Source organism: Phacochoerus africanus, chromosome 11 (genome assembly GCF_016906955.1).
Source record: "Phacochoerus africanus isolate WHEZ1 chromosome 11, ROS_Pafr_v1, whole genome shotgun sequence".
NCBI classification, from domain to species: domain Eukaryota; kingdom Metazoa; phylum Chordata; class Mammalia; order Artiodactyla; family Suidae; genus Phacochoerus; species Phacochoerus africanus.
The window spans coordinates 39,349,264-39,376,630 of record NC_062554.1 but is presented as its reverse complement, the minus strand read 5'-3'; the positions used below and the strand labels follow the sequence as shown (position 1 = coordinate 39,376,630).

Below are 27,367 nucleotides of genomic sequence, written 5' to 3'. Positions count from 1 at the left end.
CCTGTGGGACAAGAACCACAGGTCTTAGACAGCTGCTATGAACAGGAGTTACCTGTGGACTCTATCTGGACTGTCACACCACGATGAACAGCCAGCTCCCCCAGGATTAAACCAAAGAGAAAAGCAACTGTAAACCATCACTAGCATCTTATATCTTAGCACTGCATTCATCTACATTAAAAAGTGATAAGATTATGCCACTTTGCGAGGTGAAAGAAACACCAGAGAGAGAGGATTACCTTTCTCTCTTGCTTCCTCTGGGTCTCCAGGGCATGCAGGCGCTCCATGAGGCTGGAGATGCCCTGCTCCAAGCTGTCGATGGTGTGGTGCTGAGGATCGTGGCCGCTGAAGCTGTTGCGCAGGCTGCGGAGGGCATCTCGAACCAGCTGCAGGTCGCTTGTCTGTGGGCAAGAATGTGGAGTCGCTGGCATGGCGCGGTGCCATGGTGTTAACCACATCCCAACTGCTGGGCTCACCAAGATACGGGGTAGAGGTTTCCAGAAATGATCTTTTATTTTTGAGGGAGGAGGTGTAAACTGTGGGAAACTTGCCTCCACAGAAGTAGGCTCCTATTTGCCCAATAATTTTTTTTTTTTTTAGGGCTGCACCTTCAGCTTGTGGAAGTTTCCAAGCTGCAGCTGCCGGCCTACACCACAGCCACAGCAATACAGAACCTGATCCGCCTCTTTGACCTACTCTGCAGCTTGTGGCAATGCCAGATCCTTACCTCTTTGAGCAAGCCCAGGGACCGAACCTGCATCCTCACGGACTCTATGTAGGGTTCTTATCCTGCTGACCCACAACGGGAACTCCTGCCTAATAACCCTTAATTTTAGATAGCAAGTGAATAGCAACTTTACATACCCACTAGATGCAGGAATTAAAAAACTGAGATATAAAAGGCCTACTCTAGGGAGCTCCCTTCGTGGTTCAGTGATAACAAACCTGACTAGTATCCATGAGGACTCGGGTTTGATCCCTGGCCTTGCTCAGTGGGTTAAAGATCTGGTGTATAGGTCACAGATGCATCTGAATCTGGCATGGCTGTGGCTGTGGCTGTGGTGTACGGCTCTGACTGGACCCTTAGCCTGGGAACTTCTCTATGCTGTGGGTACGGCCCTTAAAAAAATAAGAAAAAGAAAAATGGCCCACTCTACTGGCGACGGCTAGGGTACTCTTCTGGTTTTGGCTAGAAGTGGCAAGTCTATAATCACAGCTTAAGGACTTACCCCTCTGTGAGTGACTGAAGCAGCTCCTTTTCCTGTCACTGGAAGGAGAAAACCATTGCTCTGAGAGTTGTGACTATTGCAGTTGGTCACCTATAAGAGCAGGAAGAAATGGTGCCTGTTATAAGGTAGAATTCCAGACCCAGAGGTCCTGTCTTATATTTCTTCTTTACATTGGTCATCTTCTGACATAGTATATAATAATTATGCATCCATTTAATGTCTCTATTAAAATTTAAGCCTCATGAGTGCAGAGTTGTTTTTTTTTTTTCCCCTTTTGTTCACTGCTATGTCTCCAATACTTGACACTTGAAAGCACTGCTGAATGCAGAGGGAACAGAATGGAAACCTCGACTTGGAGGCTCCAACTTGGCCGGTGCCTGGCCACTGGAGGGCCTGGGAATGCTGCTACAGTATCTTCTACCTTTGTTTCAGTAATAGAAAAAAAAAGAATAGGAGTTCCTGTCATGGCGCAGTAGAAACAATCTGACTAGGAATCATGAGGTTGCGGGTTCAATCCCTGGCCTTGCTCGGTGGGTTAAGGATCTGGAGTTGCTGTGAGCTGTGGTGTAGGCCGCAGACATGGCTTAGATCTGGTGTTGCTGTGGCTGTGCTATAGGCCAGCACCTGTAGCTCCGATTAGACCCCTAGCCTGGGAACCTCCATATGTCGTGGGTACAGCCCTAAAAAAAAGCAAAAAAAAAAAAAAAAAACCAATGACTAATATTTTGTGAGCCTAACTCTGTACCAGGGGGATCTACCAGGACTGTGTTTTGCTATCTAGAAGGACTATCTTATGTATATTTCATAATGGCAGAGATGGCTACTATTTCCATTCTCCAGATGACCTTATGTCTAAAGTTTAGAAGGTAATCAAATTAAGGTCACACATTGGTAAAAAGGTAGTAAAGTTGGAATTTGAAACCAGATTTTTTTTTATTTCAGAAGCTGCACTCTTAACCTTTTCACCAAACAGTCTCCTGACAAACTGACCAGTGGCCTTGGCTCAGCCCTGAGTCAGATACAGGATCTCCCTATTTCCCCTTTATATGTGGGAGGGGACCCTGAGGGGCAGGTTACCTCCTCTGCCTCTCTTTTCATGCAGTGAGCCAAAAGGACGTCTTTGTGTTCCAGCTCCCGCTCCAGATCCACCTGCAAACCAGACACTCAATCAGAAAAGGATTTCTTCAGGTCAGAGAAGCAGGAAAGTCAGTGGCTGAACATGTTCCCACCTGCTGGTAACTGGCCTCAGAGAGTTTCCGAAGTGCTTCTTCCAACTTGGCCTGGTGCTGCTGCAGGAGGCGGTCCTTCTGCCCCAGCTCTTTCTGCAATAGAAACAGAGTGTACGGCAAAGCCAAGGACATCCAAAGGTCCACTTTTTGTGATGCAATTTCCACCCAAGGAAAGTAAAGCCTCAGAGGGAAGAGTCGTTTCCTCAAGCTGCACAGGGGGACATCACACACTGTGGGAGCCTCACCCAGTGCAAAGGATTCTGGGAAAGGGAAGGAGGAAGGGAACCACCATTAGTAGAAGGACCACAACCTGCCATGCATGCTAGTTAGACATAAAGGTGAAGAGTGAACTGAAGTTTCCAGACTCCTAGATCTCTGTACCTTCTCCTAGCCATGCTATCTACCTTCAGGGTTAGGGAATCAAGGGGACCCTGGGAGTTCTCTTGTGGCACAGTGGGTTAAGGTTTCAGTGTGGCCACTGTGGTGAGGGGTCGATTGCTGGCCTGGGAACTTCCACATGCTGTGGGAAAGGCCAAAAAAAAGAAAAAGGAAAGAAAGGGATCTCTGGAAAGGAGTTCCTTGCAGAAAGCAAGGATGAGAAGAAAAGTCCTTAAGGCAAGAGCAATAACAGGCTGTTCACAAAAGGTCAGAAATCACTTCCAAACTGATACACATTCTTACTTACTTACTTACTTTATTTATTTATTTTGTCTTTTTGTCTTTTTAGGGCCACACCTGCAGCACAAGGAGGTTCCCAGGCTAGGGGTCTAATCAGAGTTGTTGCTGCCGGCCAACACCAGAGCCACAGCAATGCCAGATCCGAGCCGCATCTGCAGCCTACACCACAGCCCATGGCAACACCAGATCCTTAACCCAGTAAGCAAGGCCAGGGATCAAACCCACAACCTCATGGTTCCTAGTCAGATTTGTTTCCTCTGCACCATGACAGGAACTCCTGCTTTCTTACTTTATATTCTCCCAAGAGCCGGTTCCTCTCATCCAGCTTCCTCTGCAGATCCACCTGCAAAAAGAATAAGAAAGAATTCACTGGCATGAAGGTATTGGGTATTGTCTGCCAAGCTGTAGGAAACGAGCTACTTAGCAACTGGCGCTGATGTTGGCAGGTACAGCATACAGCACAGAGAGGGCATGGTTAGGCTAAAAACACTCAGCTGCTCTCCATGTCCTGAGTGAGATACTCAGACCAAACAAACAATGCAGCTCTCAGTGTTTCAGTGTCCTCAAAGTTGAAGGGCTCAAGGCCAGTGTGGTATGGGCTTTCACCTAACACAGATGAGTCTGATGGGGAAGAAAAAAGAACTGCAGACTCTGAGGACAGGCATCGCAGAAGTAAGATGAGAGATTAGGATGGCAGATCTAACAGGACTTCATACTGTATCCTATTTGGCTACTGGGGCTCAGCAAAGTCCAAGTTCACTCTTTCAACTCACATTCTGGTTGTGCAGCTCATCTTTGTCCATATTTGCCCTCAGTAGTTCCTGTTTGAGCTGAAGGACAGATGTGTCCTGCTGAGTCAGCCTCTGCTGCAAGGCATCCTGGGGAGAAAGCACACTCACTACTATGCTCCCAACTCATTCGTCAGCTAGTTATTACTAATCCCCTTACTGCATATTCAGCACTAGTTCTGGTAAACTAGAAGACAAAAAGAGGGAGTTCCCTGGTGGCTGAGAGGTTAAGGATTCAGTGCTGTCACTGCTGTGGTTTGGGTTTGATCCCTAGCCCAGGAACTTCTGCAAGCCATGGGTGAGGCGGGGGGGGGGGGGGGGGGGGTGGAGAGTACAGGGTCTTGCCAGGAGAAGGTGATGAGGGATTTTTCTAGCATCTAAAGGAAAACCCTGTCCATTTTCCCACCCAGCTGACTGAAACCTGATTTCCCCTCCACTCACTACTTGCCCCTACCCTGAGCTGCTGACAGCATGATGGGGGAGAGGGAGTGGCCTTGGGGATCAGACAGACTTAGACTCAAGTTACTCATCTACCACTTGTTTTGGGGTCCACGTGACCTTAGACCATGAACTCTCCTTCCTCCCTCCCTGGCTTTCTCCTCTACGTCTTGGGTCTATAACTACTCAATCTAGATCAGCTCTTTTTTCTTCTCCTTTTCTACTAAGTCCCCATTCCTAGAGGGCTGGGCCCCATTGCTGCCTGACACCCTGTTCTTATAGGAGCCCTGGAGTCATTTCCATCCTGCCTTCCAAAGCCTAGTCTGGACCAGGATTGAGAGTCTATTTCGATGCTCAGAACTGTTCTCAGACTGATGGTTCATCTTCCCAGCGTCGTAGGATCGTACCAGCTTTAGGCTACCTTTCTCTCAGCACAGACTATCTTGATCCTACCAGGCCTAAGACAAGGTGGGTTGTACATACTTACTTAAAGGGATCACCTATGACACCATCCTCCAACTGTGGTGACTTCAAATGGAACTAATGTGCTGCAAACCAGCAGATTTGCCCTGACTTTTCTCTTTACAGACGGCAAAGAAGTGGTGCAGCCTATGGAGAATGTGGGAGCTCATTCTGTATTTGTTTTTGTTTTTGTTTTTGCCACAATAGTTTCTTTTCTTTTTTAATTTATTTTTTTATTATTGTTATTTCATTCCTTATTATTATTGTCTTTTTTTAGGATGGCACCCTCAGCATATGGAGATTCCCAAGTTAGTGGCTGAATCGGAGCTGTAACCGTCAGCCTACGCCACAGCCACAGCAACGCGGGTTCCAAGCCGCATCTTCACCCTACACCACAGCCCATGGCAACGCCGGATTCTTCATCCACTGAGTGAGGCCAGGGATTGAACCTGCATCTTCATGGATATTAGTCAGGTTTGTTTCTGCTGAGCCACAGTGGGAACTCAAGGAGCCCATTTTTTTTTGTTTTGTTTTGTTTTGTTTTTTGTTTTTGTCTTTTTGCTATTTCTGGGGCCGCTCCTGCAGCATATGGAGGTTCCCAGGCTAGGGGTCGAATTGGAGCTGTAGCTGCCAGCCTATGCCAGAGCCACAGTAACTCAGAACCCGAGCCGAGTCTGCAACCTTCACCACAGCTCATGGCAACGCCGGATCGTTAACCCACTGAGCTAGGGCAGGGGACCGAACCCGCAACTTCATGGTTCCTAGTCGGGTTCGTTAACCACTGCACCACGACGGGAACTCCCAAGGAGCCCATTCTTAAACATGCTTTCTGCCATGACAACACATGGCAAGATGGTCCAAGTCACCCTTGGCATTAGCAGTTCAGAGGGACATTTCCCAAAGTGTGCTCCACGGGATGCTGACAAGTGTCACATGGGAGAAAAAGTGCTTCTGTGGTTAATATTCTAAACATTTTTTAGGCCAACCTCTTCACAACAGACCTTCTCTGGCCCTTTCATAAGCTGTCATTCACTCTGACTCTTCCAGCCTGTACAGCATTTCTCAAACTTATTGGAGCATGGAACATTATGTTTTCTGGAGTGTCTTAAAAGACTAAGGCTACAGAACATACTCTGGAAAATGCTGCTGAGTTACACCCTAGTCTAGCCCATGAATGGGCGTGTAGGGGAGGGGAGGAAAGCAGCAGCTTAACACATCTTTTTCTACTTCTATGTGTTCATTCAGTACATATACTCTCGCTTGGGTGAAATGACACACATATGCAAAATTATTAGCTAGATCAGTGATTGCATTAACAAAAGACTGGAGATAACCCAGAAGACTATCAATAAGAACTGATTAAATAAATTATCATATAGCCATATACTGGAGCACTATGCAGCCATAAGAAAGACCTAGGGAGTTCCTGTTGTGGCACAGCAGAAACGAATCTGACTAGGAACCATGAGGTTGCAGGTTCAATCCCTGGCCTCGATCAGTGGATTAAGGATCCAGCGTTGCCGTGTGCTGTGGTGTTGGTCGCAGATTTGGCTAGGATCCCATGTTGCTGTAGCTGCGGTGCAGGCCAGCAGCTATAGCTCCAATTAGACCCCTAGCCTGGGAACCTCCACATGCTGCAAGTGCGGCCCCAAAAAGCAAAAAAAAAGACCTACTAGGAAGGTCTTTACATACAGAAACAGGATCATCTCTGATAAGATACATTGCTAAGTTAAAAAAGATCATGTCAAGTTGTATTTATAGCATACTGTTATTTGGGGGGAAATTAAATACATACATATTTGGTGAAAACTTGTAAGTTCCAGGAAAGAGAACAAGGTTGACTGGGAAGACAGGGCTGGAAGGCAGTCTTCTCAAGGATTATTTTTTGTTTCTTTTTAACTTTAAACCCTTTGAATGTTATTAGCTATTCAAAAACTAAGTAAATTATAATTTGTAACAATATATTCTTTTTTGGAGCAGAAGAAAACTGCCAAAAAGCTGAAACTGAAGGAAAACTGTAAAAACGGATTGCTTTCACAAATAGAAACAATCAAGGTGGCGGAGGGAAGTGACAGCATCATGCATCATAACCACCAGAAATAAACCTCAGCAAAACAAAGGTACATTCCTCTGCCTGTCTCACTTCCAGCCACAAAGACCTCTCTTAAGTCATGGCACTTAGCCTGTGAAAGGCCCCATCAGATGCACATAAGAAAAGACTAGAGGACCCAGCCAGCTCCCCAGTACCCATTCTCACCCACAGACTGCTTTATCTTCTAGAGATGTGGGGTTTTTTGGTTTTTGTTTTTTAAGAGTTGAATGTCTTTATTTTTACCTTTATCCCCTGTAAGTTTCTGGCTTCTTGTTTATATTTCAGCAGCTCCTTCTGCAAACCAAATATAGTTATTAGATCAGATGGTAATGTCTGGGATGCTTCAGAAGCATTACCTCATTCTGTCAGTGTGAACACAAAACTCAGATAATCATTCCAAGAAAAATCCACCCTCTACTGAGACAGAAGGTGGGAGGCACATCTGGCCCACGGAACAGGAAAGGCTGAGCCGTAGAAACAAACAGGACCGCTTCTTCCCTGTGGCACCCAGGCTCAGCTGTCCAGCTGCCCAGGCTCAAAGGCCCTTGGACTTTCTTGCCAAGAAAGATACCACCCATTCCCACAGACTCTCCTGCCTGTACTTAGCAATCTTCACCGACAGTAAAACCTAATCACAATTATCCACATTCCTCTCCCTGAAATACATGATCATATCTTGACATGCCTGCCCCCAATTTCATGAAATAATTATCTTCACCGATTTTTTCTTTTTGTCTTTTTTTTTGCCTTTTCTAGGACTGCTCCTGCAGCATATGGAGGTTCCCAGGCTAGGGGTCTAATTGGAGCTAACAGCTGCTGGCCTACAGCACAGCCACAGCAACTCGGGATCCAAGCTGCGGCTGTGACCTACACCACAGCTCACGGCAACGCCGGATCCTTAACTCACTGAGCAAGGCCAGGGATCGAACCTGCAACCTCACGGTTCCTAGTCAGATTCGTTAACCACTGTGCCATGACAGGAACTCCCTAATTATCTTCGTCTTGAAGGCTGAGAAATGTTAAGAGCTCTTCCGTTTTCCTACAGGGTGTTGTTCTTTATGGACCAAAAAAAACACACTTAGCCCAATAAAAAAATACTAAATAGTTAACCCTCCCTTCCAAGAGATTAAACATATGTATATTTTTTACATATGTAAAATGTAATGTATGTGATTGTCACTAGGAAAAGAGATTTTAGAAGAGGAACACCAACAACTCAGACTCCACTCTCTTCTCTTCCTATGACATCCCATCAGGAATTTGGAATTAACACATCTAAAACGGGGATTCTTCACCTGGATTTCACAGATGGACTCCAAAGTCATTCCAATCAAAACTCAAGTCTGTGAGTGGGTGTGCATGTGCTCATACATATTTCTGGGGAGAGGGTTAAAGGCTTTAGCCACATACTCAGGACTTCAAAAAAGCTAAGACCCAGAATTCTTGTTGTGGCTCAGCGGTTAATGAACCCAACTAGCCTCCAGGAGGACTCCGGTTCGATCCCTGGCCTTGCTCAGTGGGTTAAGGCTCTGGTGTTGCTGTGAGCTGTGGTGTAGGCAGGTGGCTAAGGCTCCGCTTTGACCCCTAGCCTGAGAACCTCCATATGCCATGAGAGTGGCCCTAAAAAGAGGAAGGGAAAAAAAAAGACCCAATGACCTAAAAGAATTCTAGAATGTATTCATTAAAAAAGACCATACTGGACTGTAGTTAATAAATGACATTGTACTGTACATTTGAAAGTTGCTAAAAAAGTGGTGACAGATTTTAACTATGCTTATTGTGATTATTTCGCTTTATATATATGTGTGTGTGTATACACATTTTCAAATCAGTATTTTATATACCTGAAAGTAACATGTTACATCAATTATTTAAAAAACGACCATAATGGAGATCCCGTCATGGCACAACAGTTAATGAACCTGATCAGCATCTAGGAGGACTCAGGTTTGCTCCCTGGCCTCACTCAGTGGGTTAAGGATCTGGCGTTGCCATGAGCTGTGGTGTAGGTCACAGACTCGGCTCGGATCCTTCGTTGCTGTGGCCGTGGTGTAGGCCGGTAGCTGCAGCTCCAATTCGACCTCTAGCCTGGGAACGTCCATATGTCACGGGTGCGGCCCTAAAAAGAAAAAAAAAAAAAACCATGACCATATTGATATAAGATCTATCGTTTAATTCAAAAGGATAAACAATATGAAACATTTCAAACGTATGGAAAGGTATAAGCAGCAATGACACTGATGCCTATTACCACTGAGATTAAAAAAGTATTATTACCTTTCTGCCATATTTAGGACCTATCTTTCTCTTTCGATTAACGACATAATACAGATACAGCTAAACTCCTGAGCCTGTATCCCCTCCCTTCTCCCCATTACTGTCCTGAAGATGGTGTGTAACATTTCCATAATTTTTTCTCTAAGTGTAAAAATGTGTACTTCCTGACATACCTTTAGGTCCTGATTCTCCTCCATACTCTGATCTAGACGACTCTGGATTATAATCTGAATGTAAGGCAAAAAGATAGTTATGTACATATGTTGTAAGATTCAGAGGCTGTTCATTCAACAAATATTTATCGAGCAGTTACTAGATGCTAGGCCTGAACTGTGGCTACAAAGAACAGGAAAACAGTTCCTGCCCTCTAGTGGACACATACGGCCAGGGTGGTACAAGCAGATGAATGTGGATGAAGTTTAGAATGCGTTATATGTGTGTGATGGGCAGGGGGCTGGGTGAGGGGCAAGAGAAATGGCCAGAGATGAAGCCGGAGAGGAAAATGGAGCAGGATCATAACGGCCAGTAAAGGCAACGGAGGCATTGATGAAAAGTTCCAGGCAAAGGAATGATAAAATCAAGTTTGCCTTGAGGTAAATTATTCTTGCTCTTTTATAGAAAATGAATTAAGGTTTCCCACTGTGGCTCAGTGGTAACAAACCTGACTAGTATCCATGAGGTTCCAGGTTCAATCCCTGGCCTCACTCAGTGGGTTAAGGATCCAGCATTGCTGTGAGCTGTGGTGTATGTCACAGATGTGGCTTGGATCCTGCATTGCTGTGGCTGTGGGGTAGGCTGGCAGCTGTACCTCCAATTTGACCCCTAGCCTGGGAACCTCCATATGCCGTGCGTATGGCTCTAAACACACACACACACACACACACACACACACACACAAAGAAATTAAAAGTGAATTAGAGGAATACAGGTAAGGAATCAAGAAAACCCAGTGAGAAGGCCACCAGAACAGTGGATGAAGGCCTGAACTGAGGTTGTGGCTGTGAGGATGGAGAGACTTGCATGAGGATGTTTAAAAAGTAAACTGGTAATCTCCAAAATTTATAAACACCTTCTGCAGCTCCATACCAAAAAAACAAACAACCCCATCAAAAAATGGGCAGAAGATCTAAACAGTTCTCCAAAGAAGACATACAGATGGCCAAAAACATGAAAAGATGTTCAACATCACTCATTATTAGAGAAATGCAAATCAAAACCACCTTACACCAGCCAGAATGGCCATCATCAAAAAGTCTACGGGAATTCCCATCATGGCTCAGTGGTTAACGAATCCGACTAGGAACCATGAGGTTTCGGGTTCGATCCCTGGCCTCGCTCAGTGGGTTAAGGATCCGGCATTGCTGTGAGCTGTGGTGTAGGTCACAGACGTGGCTCGGATCCCCACGTTGCTGTGGCTGTGGCAAAGGTCGGTGGCTCCGATTGGACCCCTAGCCCGGGAACCTCCATATGCCGAGGGAGCAGCCCTAGAAAAGTCATGAAGACAAAAAAAAAAAAAAAAAGTCTACAAACAGTAAGTGCTGGAGAGGGTGTGGAGAAAAAGGAACCCTAGTACACTGTTGGTGGGATTGTAAATTGGTGCAACCACTGTGGAAAACAGTATGGAGATTCCTCAGAAAACTAAACATAGAACTACCATTTGATCCAGCAATCCCACTCCTGGGCATCTATCCAGAGAAAACCACGACTTGAAAAGACACATGTACTCCGATGTTCACTGCAGCACTCTTTTCAAGAGCCAAGACACGGAAACAACCTAAATGTCCATCGACAGAGGAGTGGATCCAGAAGATGTGGTACATGTACACAATGGAATATTACTCAGCCATTGAAAGGAACGAAATACCAGCATTTTTAGCAACATGGATGGACCTAGAAATTATCATGCTAAGTGAAGTCAGCCATACAATGAGACACCAACATCAAATGCTTTCACTGACATGTGGAATCTGAAAAAAGGGCAGACTGAACTTCTTTGCAGAGCAGATGCTGACACAGACATTGAAAAACTTATGGTCTCTGGAAGAGACAGTTTGGGGGGTGGGGGGATATGCTTGGGCTGTGGGATGGAAATCCTGTGAAATTAGATTGTTATGATCATTATTAAAAAAAGACAAAATAAAATAAAATGTTTAACCTGTAAAAAAATAAAAAGTAAACTGGTAAAATTTGGTGACTAATCAACATAGAGAGAATGGTCACAAAGGATTCAAGGATAGGATTCAGATTTCTTTTGGTTATTTGGGTATATGGACAGTGGTTAAAAAAAAAAAACAAAAAAAACAGAATCTGGATTTCCCATTTTGGTTCAGTGGTAATGAACCCAACTAGTATCCATGAGGATATGTGCTCAATCCCTGGCCTTGTTCAGTGGGTTAAGGATCCCGAGTTGCTGTGGCTGTGGTGTAGGTTGGCAGCTGTAGCTCCCATTAGACCCCTAGCCTGGGAACCTCCATATGCCGCAGGTGCAGCCTTAAAAAGCAAAAAAAAAAAAAAAAAAGAAATGCAGAACTCCAGGGAGAGCTGAGCTGGAATAAATATTTGAGAGACAACATATGAGACAGATGGTAAATGAGTGAAGCCAAGGGAGCAAATCCTACCCAGCTGAATGAACAAGACAGAAAAGGGCCCAGAGTGGAAGCATGAGGGGCAGCACCATTTAAGGCACAGGCAGAAAGACAGAAGCTTCAAAGGGGACCTGAGTGTAAAGTCAGGGTCTGAGGTCTGGGTCTGAGGTCTGGTGTGTCATTCACCTGCCTCTGGCTCTTTGACACAGTGTCTGGCAATATCAGTGCACAATAAATATTTGTGGAAGGAAGGAGGCATTCAAAATACATGAGGAAAACCAGGAGAGGTGAAATCAGGGAAGAAGGCATTTTAAGAAGGTGTAAAGCGTCAAATACTAAAAATAAATCAGACACACAAACCAGATCACTCAGTGTCCAGTCACAAAAGAAGGAGCTTACCAGCTGTTCCTCGGGATTGACTCCTGGTTCACAGAGGGCCAAGGGTCTCTCCTGTTCATCTTCGGGTAAGGATCCATTGAGCAGTAAGGCCTGAAAAACCAAAGGCAGAAAGACACTTCACTCCCATCAGACGCCTAAGTCTAGAGCTGGACTTGGTAAGCTCATCCCCAAATGAAAGCGCAACTGGGTTTCCTTTAGAAATCTAATTTGGGGAGTTCCCGTTGTGGCACAACAGAAACAGTCTGACTAGGAACTATGAGGTTGTAGGTTCGATCCCTGGCCTCACTCAGTGGGTTAAGGATCCGACATTGCCGTGGCCTGTGGTGTAGATAATAGACGCGGCTTGTATCCGGCATTGCTGTGGCTGTGGTGTAGGCCGGCAACTATAGCTCCGATTAGACCCCTAGCCTGGAAACCTCCGTATGCCATGAGTGCGGGCCTAAAAATACAAAAAAAGAAAAAAAAAGAAATCTTTCTAATTTTGGACTCTTAAGTACCTCCAATTGCTCATCTCAGACTTATCTGGAATACCTTTTGTCCAGCCCAAGCTCTATGCCTCTTTCATCACTCTCTGGATGCACCTGAATCCTCTGCTCCAAGCTTCCTTGGCCCCAGAAAACAATTCTAAAAATAAACCTTCCTTTCAGAAGTGATATTTCAAACCAGGGCTATTCAAACTGAATTTTACCATTGGAAAGTGAACTATAAACAGTACAGATGGAGTTCCCGTCGTGGTGCAGTGGTTAACGAATCCGACTAGGAACCATGAGGTTGCGGGTTCGATCCCTGCCCTTGCTCAGTGGGTTAACCATCCGGCGTTGCCAAGAGCTGTGATGTAGGTTGCAGATGCTGCTCGGATCCCATGTTGCTGTGGCTCTGGCGTAGGCCAGTGGCTACAGCTCCGATTCGACCCCTAGCCTGGGAACCTCCATATGCCGCGGGAGCGGCCCAAGAAATGGCAAAAAGACAAAAAAAAAAAAAAAAAACCAGCACAGAATTATCCTGGCTTGGAAAAGTTTTGTTGTTGTTGGGGTTTTTTGTTTGTTTGTTTGTTTGCTTTTTGCTTTTTAGGGCCATACCCATGGCATACGGAGGTTCCCAGGCTCAGGGTCTAATCGGAGCTATAGCTGCCGGCCTACACCACAGCCACAGCAAGGCCAGATACGAGCTGCGTCTACTATCTCCACCACGGCTCACGGCAATGTCGGATCCTTAACCCACTGAGTGAGGCCAGGGATCAAACCCACGTCCTCATGGATACTAGTCAGGTTCGTTAACCACTAAGCCATGACAGGAACTCCAGAAAAGTTTTTTGCAAGGAGTTATGTGGAATACATAGAGAACTGACTTGGACTGATTTAATTCTTGTTTGATTTAATAATTCAGGCTTCTTTTTTCTTTTGCCTTTTTGGGCTGCACCTGAGGCATATGGAAGTTCCCAGGCTCAGGGTCTAATCGGAGCTGTAGCTGCCGGCCTACACCACAGCCACAGCAATGCCAGGTCTGAGCCGTGTCTGTGACCTACACCATAGCTCATGGCAACGCCAGATCCTTAACCCACTGAGTGAGGCCAAGGATCAAACCTGCATCCTCATGGATACTAGTCAAGTTCATAACTCACTAAGCCATAAGGGGAACTCCAATAATTCAGCATTTTTGATCCCCAAGGCAACCTGATAGAATAAGGAAGAAAACATATTTGCAGAGATGTCCTCATTCATTTCAACGCCTCACAGCAGGCTTTGTTTTCACTAGAAATGGGTGGAAAGGGTGCAGATCTACCCTGAAGCTAAGGAGGCTCAAACCTCAAGGTCCCTCCCAGGGTCCTCTACATAACACTGCAGTCACAATCTGCAATCTTATTTTATTTTATTTTTTTGTCTTTTTGCCATTTCTAGGGCCACTTCTGTGGCATGCGGAGGTTCCCACGCCAGGGGTCTAATCGGAGCTGTAGCCACCAGCCTACACTACAGCCACAGCAACGCAGGATCCAAGCCTCATCTGCAACCTACACCACAGCTCATGGCAACGCCAGATCCTTAACCCACTGAGCGAGGCCAGGGATCGAACCCGAAACCTCACGGTTCCTAGTGGGATTTGTTAACCACTGAGCCACGACGAGAACTCCGGCAATCTTAATCTTAAAGAGGCCTCATAAATGGTATACTTTAGGACTCACACAACTTGAATCTAATCGTAGAGGTAGGCATTATGAGACCTACGAGGCTCAGTGAAAGACTTAAAAATCTACGGCAATTTTCTGTCACAATTTTTTCACCATCTAATCTGAAGAGAACAGAAGTTCTGTGTCAATAAATATAACAGATTATATCACAATTCTTGGTATATAAAAACATTTTCTTTTGGGGGGAGCATACCCGCAGCATGTGGAAGTTCCTAGGCCACGGATGGAACCCACACCACAACAGGAACCCACCCCACAGCAGTGACAATGCCAGATCCCTCACCTGCTTTGCCACAAGAGGACGCCTATAAAAACATTTTAAAATCCACTGGTTGGTCTACAAAGCATTAATTATTAATAAAATTTTGGAGTTCTCTAGTAGCACAGTAGGTTAAGGGTCCAGTGTTGTCACTGCTGTCGGTCGGGTCACTGTTGTGGTTCGGGTTTGATCCCTGGCCTAGGAACTTCCACATGCTGCAGGAGGGGCAAAAAAAATTTTTTAAAATAAAAAAAATAGGAGTTTCCACTATGGCTCAGTGGAAACGAATCTGACTAGTATCCATGAGGACGCAAGTTCCATCTCCGGCCTTGCTCAGTGGATTAAGGATCCAGCATTGCTGCGAGCTGTGGTGTATGTTTCAGATGCGGCTTGGATCTGGCATTGCTGTGGCTGTGGTGTAGGCTGGTGGCTACAGCTCCAACTCGATCCCTAGCCTGGGAACCTCCATATGCCGCGGGTATGGCCCTAAAAAGACCAAAAAAAAAATTAATTAAAAAAAAAAAAACAATCAATCGAATTTGGTTATCCCATGGATTTCTGTGGAACAAGGTAAAAAAATGTAAGAAGCCACAAGGCCACAGGGAGCTACACTACAGAAATACCGACTGTGAGGGCAAAAGTGTTCACCAGGCTCTAATAAAGGCCACTAACAAGGAGGAAACCCTGGACATGGCTCAGAATGCAATTTGTTCACCACTGAAAGAGTTAAGAAATCCAGTGGATGCTGTGAGCCCCATTGTATTCTGTAATGGAACTGAATTCTCATTGTGATCATGTGGCTGTGAACTCAAACCCCTCTGTTTGCAGGGAATATCAGGATGCTGACTTTCTGCATGTTGATTCTCTTCTTTTTCTGTCTCATCTGCCACTGGATTTCTCCCAGGTTGAAAACATGCAAACCAAACGGAAAACCAAACTGAAGGAGATCTAGTTCATATAATGATAATCCTGGGAAAAACCTGGTTGAGTGTAATCCCAAAGTTCTCCGGGCTTTAATCCTTCCTATTAAAGGACAGCGCGTGTGCACACACACACACACACACGCACACACAAAACCATTCCATTAGTTAAACCATTCTTTAATGGAGTGACAGCAAAGGGAACTAAAAGTCAGACATTTAAAAATAAATGGGGGAAGATCAACAATTCTGCTTGGGAATGTTTGGACAGTAAACATCCCTCCAACCCCTTCAGTTCCTTCGGCATATATTATGCAAATAGTTTAACCAAAGCACCAATCCCCCCTTTTTTTTCTTTAGGAGCCCTTTGTGTCCCCACCCTGTTGCTGCTGGCTAGGAGCATGCCCTTCACCGCCTGCCGGCTGCCAGAGCCACTCACATAATGTGGGCTTTGTTTACGTGTCCATAAATATTTGACAATTCAGAAGCAGTGCAGTTCCCAGCACAAACAGAAAGAAATACTCCTAGGCAATTTCAGGGTCATCAGAACACTACAAGGGCTCCCCCAAACAGGACAGATACACAAAGACAGAGGACTGGGGGGTCATTCAGGGTAGGGACTAAGTCAAGTGGGTCAGTTGGCCTCTGGGGGGAGATTTGCTGGCACCAAAGGTATAGGAAAAACTGAAGGGCCTTGTTGCTCAAGGCAAACCTCTTCTACCTGATCCTTATGCCTCAGCTTTCACTTATAAAAGCAGTAAGAGTGGGATAAATCCCTTAGCCAGACACAGGCGAGACCCATAGCACTAGTGGCCTTTACAGCCTTTCTGCTTCTGGTGAATTTCTAGGAGAAAATCCTGACTCTTCACAATGTCATTCCCCAGTGAAAACTGCCATTGCAGGTCCTTGGCTGCAGACAGTGGAGAAACCCACCTACAAAGCAGAAAGCCAGAGTCAAGGTTCGGTCAGGGTCGATATGGCCCCCAGGCTTACAGAACTCCTAACAGCTGTGCTGTAAACAAGAGTCCATGAAGTCGACCTGCGCCTACTCACATGGAAGGACTTTGCTTCTCATACTCTACCACCTCTATCTAAACTCCCCATTCCAATGTCATAAACTGAGTCTGTTTTCTTTCAACTGCTCCTAGTGACTTAAAAACAATAACCAATTGGTACACCCAAGACAAACTACAAAAGCTACCTGTAATCCCGATATCATTTTCTTGGCTTCCTCCATTTCTTTTTCCAAATGTTCTTGTTGTTCCAATAGCTGTTCCTCCCATGAAGTCTCCAGATAGGTCCCGGGGCTGCCTGGTCGCCAGTCCCGGGATAACGGTGAATCTATCTCTTCTGCAAGAGGAAAGGAGGGAGTACAGCTCATGTTGAAGAAAACTGAGTTTCTGGCAGAAAGCATTCACAGTCCGCTGCCTTCACAGGTTCAGGTCACCTGCTTTCAGAACGGGCCCTCACTGCACAAACTGGACTCGCCACCAGGTGGCGTTTTGAGACAGAAAGAACTGGCCCTTAACTCGGACCCCAGGCAGCAAGGCTTACTTCTCTGGGCAGATCTATCCTCTTTAGAACCTTAGGGAAACAGTAAGACTCCCTTCCTGGGAATCTTGCTATGGGCCAGATTTTACTCTTGAGTCTCTAGAACTGGCCTTCCCAGAACTTGATCCTGCAGCTACAAAGGTGGAAGCTGTCAGAAACAAAGAAAATAAAATTCCTGTTGGTTGCTCTGGAGCTTGAGAGGGGAGACCTCAAGTCAAATTCCTTTTGACTATTTTGTGGTCACGACTGAAGCCTGTTCACACATAACACTGTGTGAGCCACAAGGGAAACAAACCAGTAAAAGCACACTTCTACAAATTGTTTTCACCTCTCTCTCTCTTTCTGGTTTTATTTTCCTATCTTTACAGTCTCTTTGCTCTGATTTCATTCATAAGAATGAATATAAGTCTAATCCCTCTGGGTTGTTGTGCGATTAAATGAGGTAACCTCTGTGCAGGGCCCGGTGGTGCCTGGCAAGCACTCAGTAAATGCCCCCTCCTCCCTCCCCAGGGTACCAGGAGTTTCTGACTCAGTAACAAGACTGACTTTTTGGTACTAATGCCTGGGTTAGATGGGGAGTGGAAACAGGAAGAACCGAATTCCAGTTTTCCTTCCGGGGGCTTCAGTTTCATTATATCCCTTATAGGCAAATAAAACTCTAAATCATGTGCTTTGCTTCTTCCATGCTTTTCTCTGTGTTTATACAAGAAAAAGGAGACCAGTTGAGACAAAGGAAGAAGTCTAAACAAAGGGAACTCTTTGTGGTCCTTTCTGTTGCCCTTATACCAAACATGATGCAGACCTGCTTTCTCCTGGATGTTCTAGCTTCTACTATATATTCATGGCCCCAATTTAAGCTAGGGAAGCACTGAAATTATTTGTATAACACAGACATAATGAAAACTGTTTACTTGAGTTGGCTTCTGGCCATTCCAAAGTCACCTCCTAATTCACAGGTGGCATTTGGGGAACAGCCTGTCTATGCTGCTTCCAGACACTGTCCGCTAGAATATCAGAAGGGACCATCCGTGAGAAGATACTACAGTCACTGGCTCCAAAGCATTACCGCCCTCGAGAGTGGACCCTGCATGCTCAGACTATGAGGGGAGAAGGTCAGGGAGCTTACACGTAGACAGTCAGGACCCCCACACTCATCTAGCTGAGGGCTGTTCCTTAAGCCAACAGAGGCAGGCTGAGCAACAGTACCTGTTCTGTTTTCTATTCCTTCAGAGGGAATGATCACGAAATCTGCCTTCTCCTCCGACTGGGTTATAATGGATTCACTCTTCGCACTGTGGATAGGACTGGGGGAAGTCAGGCTATGACCAAAGAAAAAAGAAGAGAAACAATTTATTGATAAGAGTTGTCTAGAAACCGACATTCCTAATTTATCCCAGAGACGTGTTCTTATTAATCTAACTCCTATTGTCTAAGATCGTGCCTGGCCCATGGCAAGAACAAATATTTGTTGAATGAATGATGAACTTGTTAAATGAATGAACCACCCAGTCCCAGGACGTCTTTTCCACAAAGAGGCTGCCTTTAAGCCTAATGCATGGAGAGAGTTATCAGAAGGATGGATAATCCAGCGTTTTAAAGAGCTCCAAGTTTTTATTACTTCCCACCACCACCTCTTCCACCTTCATCCCGGGACCCAAGTTCAGAGACTGATGTAGTATGTGTTTTAGTAGCTTTGGAGGCCAGAAAGAAAATCTATTTCCAATACAGCGATCTTTCACAGACACGTGCAATACCAGCAGAATAATCATAGCAGATCAGCCCAGGGCTGATCCCAAAGGAAGGGATGCTATGGAGGCTGCCTCAGGGAGAAACTGCTGGAATGTGGACCCTGCCAGGCTGGGCAAAGGGACAACAATATATCAGCAGAGCTAGGACAGGATACAGAAAAGAGTAATGTGTCAAAAGGGGAAAATACCTGCTAGAGGATGGTAAAGGTTTACTTGATTTACTGCCATTAAAGAGTTACTCCTATTTCTGCCACACTATTTTCAAACTGCCATCAGAAACCCTGCAACAATGTTTAAATTCCAACCCTTTAATTTCCTGCAGTTCTCATCCTGGCTCAGTGATAACGAACCCAACTCGGATCCATGAGGACAAGGGTTTGATCTCTAGCCTCTCTCAGGGGGTTAAGGATCCAGCGTTGCCATGAGCTGTGGTGTACGTCGCAGATGTGGCTCAGATCCCTCACTACTGTGGCTGTAGTAGGCCAGCATCTGCAGCTCTGACTGGACACCTAGCCTGGGAACTTCCATATGCCATAGGTGCGGTCCTAAAAGGCAAAAAAAATTTTTTTTTTAATTTTTTTGTCTTTTTGCCTTTTCCAGGCCCACTCCCGAGGCATATGGAGGTTCCCAGGCTAGGGGTCTAATTGGAGCTGTTGCCGCCGGCCTACACCAGAGCCACAGCAACACAGGATCCGAGCCCAATCTGCCACCTACACCACAGCTCACGGCAATGCCGGATCCTTAACCCACTAAGCAAGGCCAAGGATCAAACCCGCAACCTCATGGTTCCTAGTCAGATTCATTCCCACTGAGCCACGATGGGAACTCCAAAAAATTTTTTAAAAATTAAAAAAAGTAATAAAGTGGTCACTTCCAATTGATTTATTAAAAAAAAAAAAATTCCTAGTATAACTACAAGCCTTGGAAGGAACTGTTTGGATTTTTAAGGGAGCAGAATTTTAAATCGCCAGAAGCAAATCTACAGGACACGATAGAAATGTGAGGCTGATGCTTCCATCTGAAGAGGCATTTTTCTTTGCCCTGCACCTTGAGAACATCAGCGCTGCAACAATCTCAGGGGTTGTGGGGTCCGCAGGCCCAGCCCCCAGTCAGGAATTCTTTCCAAATCCATCACCCAGACAACAGTGAAAGTGTCTTGGATTCACTGACCCACTTAATGTGCCCCTGAAGTCTCCCAGGCTAATCCTCACAGCCACAATCAGGAGTTAACATTTCATTTTCCTAGAAACCACTGAAGACAAGAGCCGAGCACAGTAGAGGTAGCCAGAGAGTCCAGAAATCCTTGAAGCAGTCTAAGGACTCGTGTCTCAACCGCCCGATTGTCCAGAGTTTTGGGCTTTAGTGGGAATGACCTCAACTAGTATTACAGCCTCATCCTTATTAGCATCACAGAAAGAAATTTAGTTTTCTGCTTCTTTTTTTTTTTTTTTAGGGCTGCACTCACAACATAGGCAAATTCCCAGGCTAGGGGTGGAATTAGAGCTGCAGCTGCTGGCCTACGCCACAGCAGTGCAGGATCCAAGCTGCATCTGCAACCTACACCACAGCTCAGAGCAACGCCAGATCCTTAACCCACTGAGCAAGGCCAGGGATCGAACCCACATTCTCATAGATACTAGTCAGATTCGTTTCTGCTGCACCATAGCCAGAACTCCCTTTTGCTTTTTCAAATAAAAGAAAGTTGCTTAACTGTATCTATAGATTTACAACCCAAACAGGCGAGAGGGGTGGAGAGAGCCAAGATGCAGTATTTAGAAAAGGTAATTGTTTTACAGAACTCTCTTAACCATCTTTACCACTTAGGCAATCTGACGGCCGGGCCAACATGAATTAGTTGCTGGAAAAGCACTAGTCTAAGGGTACTAAGTCATTTACAGGAAGAACAGATTTATGACTATTCAGCCTTCAGCATCCCCCTTCTTATAGAAATGAGGCTTCAAGTGCAGAAATTTCGAGGCCTACACCAGCTGCTCCTCTTCGGGAGCTGATAAGACAACACTTCCTCAGCTGACAAGGTGCTGCAGCTGACATGCTCCCCTGCCTGCACTGACTGGACCACAGTGGGTACGTGCGAGACGAAGGGGGTGGGGGCAGGAGGAGTGGTGTGAACCTAGGATTCGGGGAAAACTGCTTTCCCAAAAGCAGAGACGCATGCTCAGTTCCACCAGCTCCCCCCTAAGTGAGCTGTCTCCCATATAAGGGCAGGAGGCGGATGTCTGCTATCCAGCCCCACTGGGGGAGTGGCAGAGCAGCCAAAGGAAAACAACATTTCTCTTTCTTGAATTGGGGCTGCCAGTGTGTGAGGCCACAGAGAGGGAGAACCATGAAACTAACTGGCCAAGTCAAAGAAATAAATAAATAAAGCATCTGAGGAAGAAAAATCCTGAGGCACACCACCTCCTCCAGGGGAACCTTGCAGATGAGGATGGTCCCCGAAATCCTCTGCCTCCAGTCGGACAAAAGTATTTTCATACTAATTAATTGTATGATATAGGCTCTCCCTGATTGGCTTAAAACCCCTGTATTATAGACAAGTAATTCCTTACTTGCTATTGTAATCCTCTCTCAAGTCTTGGGAACAACTGATTACAAATCAGGTCTGACTGATACATTCTTAATTCCCCCAGTGCTAACATCTCTCCAATCTCAATTTCTCAGGCAAGCCATCTCCCAGAAAAGATACCTCCAACTTAGAGTGAAATCAGTTTTTTTTAAATGTGTAGTGGGCCATAGGAGTTGTTTCCCCCTTAAGTGTCTCCTTCAGCAGAGATAAGACGGGGTCAAGCGCCCTCCTTCCCCTATGCTGTTGCAGCTTCCTAAACCCACTGTATTTTATAGTGATAATCCCAGGCCAGCAGCCTGTTCTCCCCAGTATAGCAACCCACCGATTCCCGCCTCAGTCTCTGGCCAACAGCATCCTCCGGTCCCAGCCCTGCTCCCATCCCACCCATGCCCCCCACCTCCAAAGCCGAAGTGGCTTCAGCTCACCATTTGACTTGCGTCCCTCCCATGGTCCCCCTCGTGGCTCCGGCTTCAGCAAGTCGGATTCCCTGGGTGAAGTGGGAGGCTGAGAGTCACAGCGCTCCCAAATTCGGGCATGTCTTCCCAAGCCGGGGCCCGCAGAACGACTCCACGGGGAGGCCAACTACCAAAGCCGCTTGCCCCGCGGCCAGGGGACCGGAGGGAGGACAGAGAGGCACGCGTCTCGGCCCCAGGGACAGAGATGCTCCCAGGTCGGAGGCGCGCTGTCCCGGCAGCTCAGACACTGCAGCAGCCCGGCCTCGGCGGAAGCCGCCTCCCCTCGCAGGCTGCCTGTCCCTGGCAGCGGCATCGTGGTCTCCGCGGCGGCGCGGCTCCGGGCGTGCCCCCTGGCGCAGGCATCTCAACCCATCTCCGACCCCCCGGAGAAACGCTGCCCGCGGCTCCGGCTGCGTGGTCGAGTCCCGGGAGAGCAGCAAGCGGGCGCCGATCCCACCTCCGCACCGCCTCCCCGGTCCCGCCCTCCCGCTGCCCTCCCCCGCTTCCCAGGCTGTCACACGCGGCCAGGCAGCGCCGGGCTCGGACCCAGGCGGGCACTCCGCCCGCCGATCGAGCTCGGTACAGAGCTGGGGCGGGGCGGCGGGGCCCAATGGGAGCCCCCGGCGGGGCAGGGGAGGGGCCGCCCGGCGGCAGAATCCCGGGAGGGCTCTGTGGTCCTTGTTCCGAGAAGCCCAGGACTGAAAGCGGTGCCTTCTCTCCTCTGACCCCTGCCTGCGTGGACACGAGCTCGGGGGTGGGTCTAACCTGGCTCCTCGCGGGAGGGGTTTCCCCGGAAACCCGCTGAACGCCTGTCTCCCCACAGATACCCCTAGGGTGTTGCATGTGTTTTTTCCCAATTGAGGCTCATTTTGCTAGGCTACTGTGAGACGCTGGCCCGAGGTCCACACCACAGGTCTGCGAAGCAACAGGCGAGCAGTCGGGCAGGGCTTCGCAAGGGCGTCTCTCAAGGAGCAGGGGAAGGAGATCAGACATAGCGGCTATCTTTCCTACCTCTGCGCCATCCCCGTTCTGAGTCACATCCAGAGGGTCTCCTGGCCTTCGTGGGTCACTGAGCCCTTAGGTGGCCACCCCCGAATGGACACTCCTCCCCACCCCGAGAGGCAGAATGTGCCAGAACCTTCTGGGTCGCAGTATGCTGACTGAGCATCCTAAAGAGGTGAGGGAGAGGGAGAAGAAAACCAAATCAGGAAGGAGAGGAGGGATGCAAACTATTCTCTGACCCCTCTCCTAGAAAACTGTCACTGTCGCCCCACTGCAGCCCAATTTCCAGTGGCCCCTAATTCACCATGTCTCATATCCCTACCTCCAGTCTGAGTTCTGCCAGAGAGGAAGGAAGCAGGTGCTCCCAGGAAGGAAGAAATCCAGACTTTTTTTTTTTTTTTTCCTCTCAAACTCTGGCAGGCACTATCAGGCACAGAAGAGTAAGAGGCCTGAAGCCATGCAGGAAGCAATAGATCTCATTATACAAGGAAATATCCTTAGGTTCTAGTCTAAGTGATAGTCCAAACAGCAAGCAACAAAGAAATGGTTTAGATTTTCAGTAAAAGCACATCTCTTGCTTAATGGGCACAAGGTTTCCTTATGGATGATGAAAATGGTTTCTAACTGGAAGGAGGTAATGATTGCACAATGTTATGAAAGTTCTAAATACCAATGATTTGTACTTCTTTAAAAAATGCTTTTTAGGGCCACACCTGCAGCATATGGAAGTTCCAGGGCTAGGGGTCGAATCAGAGCTGCATGCCAGCCTACACCACAGCCACAGCAACACAGGATCCAAGCCAGGTCTGAGACCTACACCACAGCTGATGGCAACGCCGGATCCCTAAACTGAGCAAGGCCAGGGATGGAACCTGCATCCTTATGGATACTAGTTGGGTTCGTACCCCACTAAGCCACAAAGGGAACTCCAGTGTTTTTTAAAACAATTAATGGTTACTTTTATGCTATGTGAATTTTATAAATTAAAAAAACACATCTACTAAATGTGAAAATTAAGGTTGAGAAGATTATCAGTATATTAAAATGTTGGAAAGAATTCCATGTGACCTCAACAAATTAGAAAATGAACCATCAAACTAAGATGGAATTTCATGAGGAAAAGAAATAGGAGGAAGAAAACGAAGACACATAAAATATATACATATAAGACAAAGAACAATTAGGCTTAACTAGAACAGGCTAAGCTGGGTTGGGTGAGAAGAAAAAAGGTCATAAGAGCATAAATTAAATATGATTCAGCAATGAAATTAAGTTAGTAAATGAGCTAACATCATCTGGGGATGTGTTTACAGCAGCATGATTTACATGAGCCAGGAATGTAGCCTTTTTCTGCCACTATAGTTGGCATTGATCAGGCTTTTATTAGAGCACTGTGTCCTGTTTTGGTCTCTGCACTTGGCTCTAAGGGATACAGGCAGCCTTTTAGCTAGAGTCACACACATCGTTAGCCCACTCAGATGTGTACTAATCTGCCACAATTCCCAGCCCTATAAATGAAAGCTGGGAGCATTCTTAATGCTCTAAAACAGCTCTGCTCATTTGCTCTTGCTATGAGCCGAATACAGCCTTCTGAGGCCATAACTTAAGAGTTAGATTCAGACACAAAGACAGTGCAATGGAACTGGCACTGTCAGCTGATATGCAAATATCAGAACCAAGGGGCTGGGCCCTGACAGGTCCCAGTCGTGCCCCCAAGTGGACACAGCTAAGCACTGGTGCTGGTATGTGGGAGATTCACAAACATCCCAACCTCTCCTCCTGCCAGCACAAAACCACAAGGCAGTGCTGAGGGCTACCCTTTTAAAGCCAAACATAAACCAAGGGAAAGAGAACGGTGCGTTATTGCCAGTGGCATTGCTACTTGAAGCCGACAACCCCGAGAATCCCCCCGAAGCAGCTTTCAGCTATGATTATACAGTGAAGAATCCGAGCCCCGGTTACCTGGAGCAGCTGGACTCGGACGGGGATCTTTGCTGCCCCTCATACTGCTGCACCAGGGCTCGCACGCTCCAGCACGGATTCTCGATCTCCTCATCCACGCTGCTGTTCCTAGAGGCAGAGGGCAGCAGCAAAAGAGAGGGTGTCAGTCCTTCAGGTCAAGCCAACAAGTACTGCTAGATGACACTCTGGGAGCACGACGGGGAAAAAGATGAATAAGGCAAAGCCCCTGCCTGAAGGACACTTGAAACCTTATCAGCAAGGCAGTCACAGAAACCACAAATTTCACCAATCTCTGCAACACCTCAGGGTTGTATTCCCTCTCAGCAGACACACAACCCAAAAAGTGTTTCCTGCCTTGACTCTCCCAGACAGCTGGCCTTTAGGAAACACACCAGGGAGAGAATCAGGGACGAACCAGGATGTTGCTCCCATGTATCTCCCAGTGCAGAAAACACCCTGTGCCAAAGGCATATGTTTAAAGCTCTGGGCACAAGAGGAAAAATTACATTTATAATTCCTTTACTTGCTGCTAAAGGCAAAATAAACATCTCCAAAAGAAAGGACTTCTTTTCTTTTTTTTTGGCTGCATCCGTGGCTTGGGAAAGTTCCCAGGCCAGCGACGGAACCCACACCACAGCAGTGACCTGACTGCTGCAGTGACAACTCTGGATCCTTAACCCGCTGCACCACAAGGAAACTCCAGAAAGGGCTTTTTTTTTTCTCTTTTCGAGCGCCCTCTCCACCCTCCACTCTGTGCTCCTTTCTGTCATATGGACTGTTTAGGTGATATTTCCAACTACTGCACTATAGCATTGAAGGGAAGAAAGATCAGAAAAGGTGAATTTCCACCCTTACCTCTGTCTATATCGAAAGACATCCCGTCCTGACCGTGACATGTCATGACACACATCAGCCAGAGCGGCAGCTGCTCCCTGGGCCACAGCAGTGGCACAGTGTGGCTGGTGACTCTGCAGAGGGGCTCCGGCATCACGTCCTTGGCTCACTGTCCTGCTGGAGCCAGGTTTGAAATGAGCTGCCAGGGCCAGGACCAGCCTCATGATAGACTTCAGGTTGCCTTCCACGATATCTGAGGGCCAGAACAGACAAAAGGCCCCATAAGGGGGACAGAGAGCTGAGGAATCCTTCTGTTATGACGTATTTGCCAGTGAACAGGTAAACAAGGTAGTCAAACTCTCTATCCTCACAAAACTGGGTTCAACAGGGAAACGGAAGATTTCAAAGCAATTACAGGAGATCCCGTTGTGGCTCGGTGGATTAAGAACCCGACATAGTGTCCGTGAATATGCAGGTTTGATCCCCGGTATCACTCAGTGTGTTAAGGATCCAGTGTTGCCACAAGCTGCAGTGTAGGTCGCAGACACAGCTGGGATCCCAGGATGATGTGGCTGTGGTGTAGACCAGCAGCTGCAGCTCCAATTTGAACCCGAGCCCGGGAACTTCCATATGCTGCAGTCCAGCCAAAAAAAAAAAAAAAAAAAACACAGGAAGAAAGAAAAAGCAATTACAACAAAGTATGATAAAGTATCACAGGGGAAGTACAGGAAGCACAAGATTCTTTGGGAACTCAGAGGAGAAGCATCTTGTCTAGTCTAGAGGGCTCAGGGAAGGATTCCAGAGGAAGTGAATTCTAAACTGAAACTTGATTGTCCAGTAGTGGTTCATCACATGAAGGAAGAGAAGGAAAAGAATATTCCAAGAAGAGGGAACAGCAGGCATGATGAGGTGAGAGAACATGACACACCAAGCTGTGCCGTTCAGTATGGGAGCCTCTAGCCATGTGCAGCTATTATGCATTTAACGTGGAGCTGTAGGCTGAACTGAAATGTGCTGTAAGAGTGGGCCTTACTTAGCACACGCACAAAAACAGAATAAAAATTCTCACTAGACTTAGTACAGAAAATAGAAGGCAAAATATCTCACAAAAAGTTTATATTGATTACATGTTGAGCTGATAATATTTTGGATACACAGGATTAAGTAAATAAAAAATATATGTACATGTATAAATATGTATATATATTTTCTGTCTTTTTTTTAAGGCCGCACCTGTGGCATATGGAGGTTCCCAGGTTAGGTGTCAAATGGGAGCTGTAGCTGATGGTCTATACCACAACAACAGCAATGCTGGATCCGAGCTGCATCTGCAACCTACTCCACAATTCACGGCAATACTGGATCCTTAACCCACTAAGCAAGGCCAGGGATCGAATCTGCATCCTCATGGATGCCAGTCAGATTCATTTCCACTGAGCCACAACGGGAACTCTCATAAAATATATTATTAAAATTAATTTCACCCATTTCTTTTTCTTACTTTTTTTGGTTTTTGTTTTTATTTTTTAGGGCTGCACTCGCAGCATATAGAGGTTCCCAGGCTAGGGGTCAAATTGGAGCTGTAGCTGCTGGTGTACACCACAGCCACAGCAATGCTGGATCCGAGCCATCACTGTGACCTACACCAGAGCTGATGGCAACACCGGATCCTTAACCGACTGAGCAAGGT

At 46.6% G+C, this 27,367-nt stretch overlaps 1 protein-coding gene across 4 annotated transcripts in view; it reads right to left on the bottom strand.

Annotated features, from left to right (window-relative positions):
• The window catches only part of DIXDC1 (DIX domain containing 1), an 80,284-nt gene that overhangs the window by 15,833 nt on the left and 37,084 nt on the right, over nt 1–27,367 (bottom strand). For 3 of the 4 annotated variants that reach the window (XM_047752352.1, XM_047752351.1, XM_047752353.1), the window contains 13 exons: nt 25,699–25,930; nt 24,844–24,951; nt 18,299–18,411; nt 16,743–16,891; nt 12,178–12,267; nt 9,367–9,420; nt 7,160–7,210; nt 3,910–4,014; nt 3,426–3,479; nt 2,459–2,551; nt 2,307–2,378; nt 1,230–1,319; nt 240–401 (listed from right to left, as the gene is read on the bottom strand). In XM_047752352.1, coding sequence (XP_047608308.1) covers nt 240–401; nt 1,230–1,319; nt 2,307–2,378; nt 2,459–2,551; nt 3,426–3,479; nt 3,910–4,014; nt 7,160–7,210; nt 9,367–9,420; nt 12,178–12,267; nt 16,743–16,891; nt 18,299–18,411; nt 24,844–24,951; nt 25,699–25,930 — 1,373 coding nt within the window. Of the gene's footprint in view, nt 1–239; nt 402–1,229; nt 1,320–2,306; nt 2,379–2,458; nt 2,552–3,425; nt 3,480–3,909; nt 4,015–7,159; nt 7,211–9,366; nt 9,421–12,177; nt 12,268–16,742; nt 16,892–18,298; nt 18,412–21,849; nt 22,436–24,843; nt 24,952–25,698; nt 25,931–27,367 lie in introns of those variants that run through there. The other variant, XM_047752354.1, reaches the window with a different exon arrangement.